Source organism: Microtus ochrogaster, chromosome 15 (assembly GCF_000317375.1).
Source record: "Microtus ochrogaster isolate Prairie Vole_2 chromosome 15, MicOch1.0, whole genome shotgun sequence".
NCBI classification, from domain to species: domain Eukaryota; kingdom Metazoa; phylum Chordata; class Mammalia; order Rodentia; family Cricetidae; genus Microtus; species Microtus ochrogaster.
The window spans coordinates 4,413,916-4,418,380 of record NC_022017.1 but is presented as its reverse complement, the minus strand read 5'-3'; the positions used below and the strand labels follow the sequence as shown (position 1 = coordinate 4,418,380).

Below are 4,465 nucleotides of genomic sequence, written 5' to 3'. Positions count from 1 at the left end.
CATAGGATTTAATACGTGCACAGGCATGTGTGAGAACAATCATAGGATTTAATACATGTACAGGCATGTGTGAGAACAATCATAGGATTTAATACATGCACAGTCATGTGTGAGAACAATCATAGGATTTAATACGTGCACAGGCATGTGTGAGAACAATCATATGCCACAACTGGGTCCTGTTAAGTTCCAGGGCTTCATTCAAAGATTCTGACCTAGGGAGCTGAGACTCAAGCTCCTGAATATTAGAAACATAGAGAAATCTGTCATTGAGTGAAAACAATTAGATGCAGGCTTATGTATGCCTGTTTTATCTTGTTGATATTCTGTCTATAGATATACCTAGAAATGGGCATCTGTATACACAGGGTTTTATGTAGAATAATATTTCATGCTTTTCAAAGAAATGTAATTTTTACATATATTTGTGAAAATTCCAGAGTTTCTTTTTTAAAATTATATTAAATGTATATATTATATATAATATTAAAATATAATATATAATTATATAATAATTATAACATAATAATAAATAATAATGTAATATATATTAATTATATATACAGGATTCTTCCTACATGTTACCAGAAGAAGTAACCAGATCTCATTACTGATGGTTGTGAGCCACCATGTGGTTGCTGGGAATTGAACTCAGAACCTCTGGAAGAGCAGGCAATGCTCTTAACCTCTGAGCCATCTCTCCAGCCCCAGAGTTTCTAAAACAAATAGATGTTCCTTATAGGAAAAAACTTTTGAATAATACCTCTAAATACTTCGGAGTTTCTACCTTAGTGTCCCTGCAGTGACCATATTCCTGTCACTCTCCTCCAGCCAATTTGTAGGGGTCTCAGTGACCAGAGACTCTGATCCCCTAGTGCTTTCCCAGAAGCACAAATGCTTGGCAGGGTCATGAATGCGACTGTCACTGTCTGCTTGCCATGACCTCTTCCTGTTCCCTCCATCTTTTCTAGGAGAAGCCGTAGTAAATGTTTTAGACTTTAAGAAGGACGCTGGACTGTGGCATGGCATGTTTGCGGTAAGCTGTCAGAGTTGGTGCCTTTGTATAAGATATGTCTGAGGCTGGGGCTTTGTAACAAGTGTATCTCTTGGGACTTGCAACTGGAGCTCTCAAAATAACATTTTTTAGAGGACACACAAACATGAGGACCTGAGTTTAGATCCTCAGGATCCATAGAAAGCCAGGTGCAGTAGTGCACATCTGTAATTTCATTCACACACACACACACACACACACACACACACACACACACACACACACACACAAACAAACCCATCCCAACAGAATCACCACAGGCTTGATTACTTTGCCTCACTAGGTCTCTGGGGATTGCACATCCTTGATAGGGATGGCAGAAAGGACACGAGCTGCCTGACCCTCAGTTCTCTCAGCTGTATTATCTTTACAGACACTTAACCTAGGGAACGGGAAAATGAGTCTTTTCCTTTGTAGTGCTGTCCCATTTCCATTCCTTTCCCCTCAGCCTGTAGTGTGTGGCAAGCAGGAGCACCATGGAGCACTGGGTAGGCTGGGAACAGTTTAGTAGTACCTACTGACTCTGTAAAAGCAGCAACTCCGTGACTCAGCAGGGCTTCTCTTCTCTATCTACCCTAAAGAAACAGCCGTGTGCGTGCCAGGGGATGTGAGGGCGGATGCATTGCTTCCACACTTGCTATGACAAAGGGGACTAGAGCCCTCTGATACTAAGGTGCCTAGATTTATCTATGAAACAGTCAAAGTGAAACGCAGCAAGTGGAAGTGTATACTGTGATGGCTTTCATTTAAAGACTCTGTGTTTCTAAAGTCACATATATATGTATGTGCATGGACAAAGGGCCGGAGGGATAGATATTCATTGCTGTGATGCCTGGGAGAGAGGAGCAAACCATTGGTTCGAGCAGCTCTCAGAGGTGCTGCAGTGCTCCTGCTAGAACTCCAGTATTTTTCGAAAGGGTGGGCTTGAGTAATGCCTGTAACATCGTTAGAAGAGTGTCAGCACCACTCTAAGGTGCTAACTGCATGCTGTATTGACTGCTTTGTATGTTTCTTTTCTTTTCAGAATGTCATGAATAAGATGCATACAATTAGCGTACCCTACTCTGTTATGAAGACCTGTCCTCTCTCGTGGGTCCAGAGAGTCCATGCCCACAAAGGTAATCACACACATCGACTTACTAGTTATGAGCTTGGTGCAGTGTGCCCTGGAGAGAACAGTCTGGCCGTGGTGGCTTCCCACAGTCTGGAGTTGTAATGTGGGTATGCTGTCTGTGTTAGCTCACTGTGCTCTTCCTTACAAACTGGACTCTGGAATTTGAGCTGTTGTTAGTTCCACTGAATGCTGTGTTGTCAGAATTCCTGTGACTATGACCTGTAACTGGATAGGGTCACACAGGCTTTCTTAAACTCTTAAAATTGTTCTTCAAGTGAGAACTTTTACAAACTAAGTAAAAATATTGTTATTGTAATACATTGAATCTGGACCCAAATTTAGCATGTGTGTCATGACTCTTTCTCTTTGCATTTGTAGCCAAAGTAGCTCTTGTGAAGTGTCGAGACTTACACTGGGCCATGATGGCACACCGGGACCAAAGGGATGTAAGCCTGAGTTCTCTGAGGATGCTGATTGTCACTGATGGTGCCAATCCCTGTGAGTGCGGGGTAGCGATCCCAGAACATCTGACAGCTCCCGACATCTGTACTGAGGGTCACTTATGAGCTGTGCTTGTCTGTTTCAAGGGTCTGACTCGGTGTTGTGGTGTTTGTATCTGCACATCTGTCACCATGACTCAAGTTTTAAAACACCTGTTAGCCTTAGAGAAACCACACGCTGACTCTCTGTCACTCTTGATCCTCTCCAGTGTCCCTCACTTCAGACTCTCATGAATTTCCTTCCTCTAGAACAAAACAAAACAAAACAAAACACAACAACAAAAAAACTGATTTTAAAAATTTGTGTGTGTGTCTGTATGAGTATATGTGTGCAGGTTCCCCAAGTGCCCAGAAGAGGGTGTCCGGCCCTCTGGAACTATAAACTGCCTGGCATTGGGGCTGACAGCAGAACTTGGGTCCTGTGGAGGAGGAGCAGGCTCTCCTCAGCTGCTCTCACTCTGCAGTGTCCCCACCCCCATTCTGTCTGTAGATTGGCCTGCTCTGCACACTTGGTGTGAAGCTGCCGTGTGTTTAGTAATAGGCTTCTCTCAGCTGGTATGTTTTGCACTTCTCTGTAGCCTTTTGGTTGGCATGTTGTAGTCCATCATAGATACATCACATTTGTTCATCTGTTCACCTCTTGATGGACTTAAAGGCTCCAGGAAACCATGCCTTGCTCATTTAAATCCTCCATGTGAGACTCTTGAGTGAAAGGAGAGGTTTGGATGTAACTTAATATGCATCTTATGAACTTGGTGTGAATTCTTCCAAGCAGCAAATAGAGGGAATTTGTGAAGAAACTTCTAGAGATCTTACTGTGCTGTCTGCTTTTCTGGGTGAGCACAACAGTGCTGGTCCTCCACTCTGGGGACTCGGTGAAACATTGGCAGCTGTGCTCTGTTTCTTACGTGAACTTACTCATCATCCTGCCTTAATACACATATGGAGAACTTAGGAAGGGTCAGAGACCATCACTAAGAGCAGGTGGGGCTGCCATGGCCGCGCTGCCATGGCTACGGTAGATACTTCAGGGGCTGCTCGAATCCCACCTGGCTGAATATTACCTGCATTGTTGTCTCTGAGCTTGCTCTGTCTCTTTGGCAGGTGTAGCCTTTCCAGATTGTAACTGTAAGTACTGTCAGGATCTTTCATGGGTCGGATGAGCACGTGTGCAGCCCTCACAGGCACAATAAACTGTGCACGGAATGACTGATGTACAGTGGAAGTTCTGACAGACAGCTATGTCACACACACCCGTTAGTTCCCACAGTGAGGAAATGCTCGTTTCAGCTTTTAAGTTGATCTGTTCCCACTCTCCTTAGGGTCTGTGTCGTCCTGTGATGCTTTCCTGAGTCTATTCCAAAGCCACGGACTGAAGCCTGAAGCCATCTGTCCATGTGCCACGTCTGCTGAGGCCATGACTGTAGCCATCCGCAGGTACTGCTTAGGATGCCAGATTCTCTTGATGGCTGTCACAGCCTGGATGAGATATGTGGGGTTTTTTCCCAGTGAGGAGAATAGAATTTTAAGTGATTATCTGCTTCATAAACCTAAAAGTTAGGGCTGGAGATGGCTTAGCAGTCAAGAGCACTGGCTGCTCTTCTAGAAGACCCAGCACCCACATGGCAGCTCACAACTGTCTGTAACTCCAGTTCCAGGGCTTCGGACAGACTCACACAGACTTACATACAGGCAAAACACCAATGCACATAAAATAAAAAATAATTTTTTTTTTTTTTTGGTTTTTTCAAGACAGGGTTTCTCTGTAGCTTTGGAGCCTGTCCTGGAACTAGCTCT

The 4,465-nt window shown here is 44.1% G+C and overlaps 1 protein-coding gene across 2 annotated transcripts in view; it reads left to right on the top strand.

Moving 5' to 3' along the window:
• The window catches only part of Dip2b (disco interacting protein 2 homolog B), a 197,576-nt gene that overhangs the window by 135,367 nt on the left and 57,744 nt on the right, over positions 1-4,465 (top strand). For both annotated transcript variants that reach the window (XM_013348681.2, XM_026782823.1), the window contains 4 exons: positions 972-1,036; positions 2,079-2,172; positions 2,547-2,666; positions 3,991-4,105. In XM_013348681.2, coding sequence (XP_013204135.2) covers positions 972-1,036; positions 2,079-2,172; positions 2,547-2,666; positions 3,991-4,105 — 394 coding nt within the window. The remainder of the gene's footprint in view (positions 1-971; positions 1,037-2,078; positions 2,173-2,546; positions 2,667-3,990; positions 4,106-4,465) is intronic.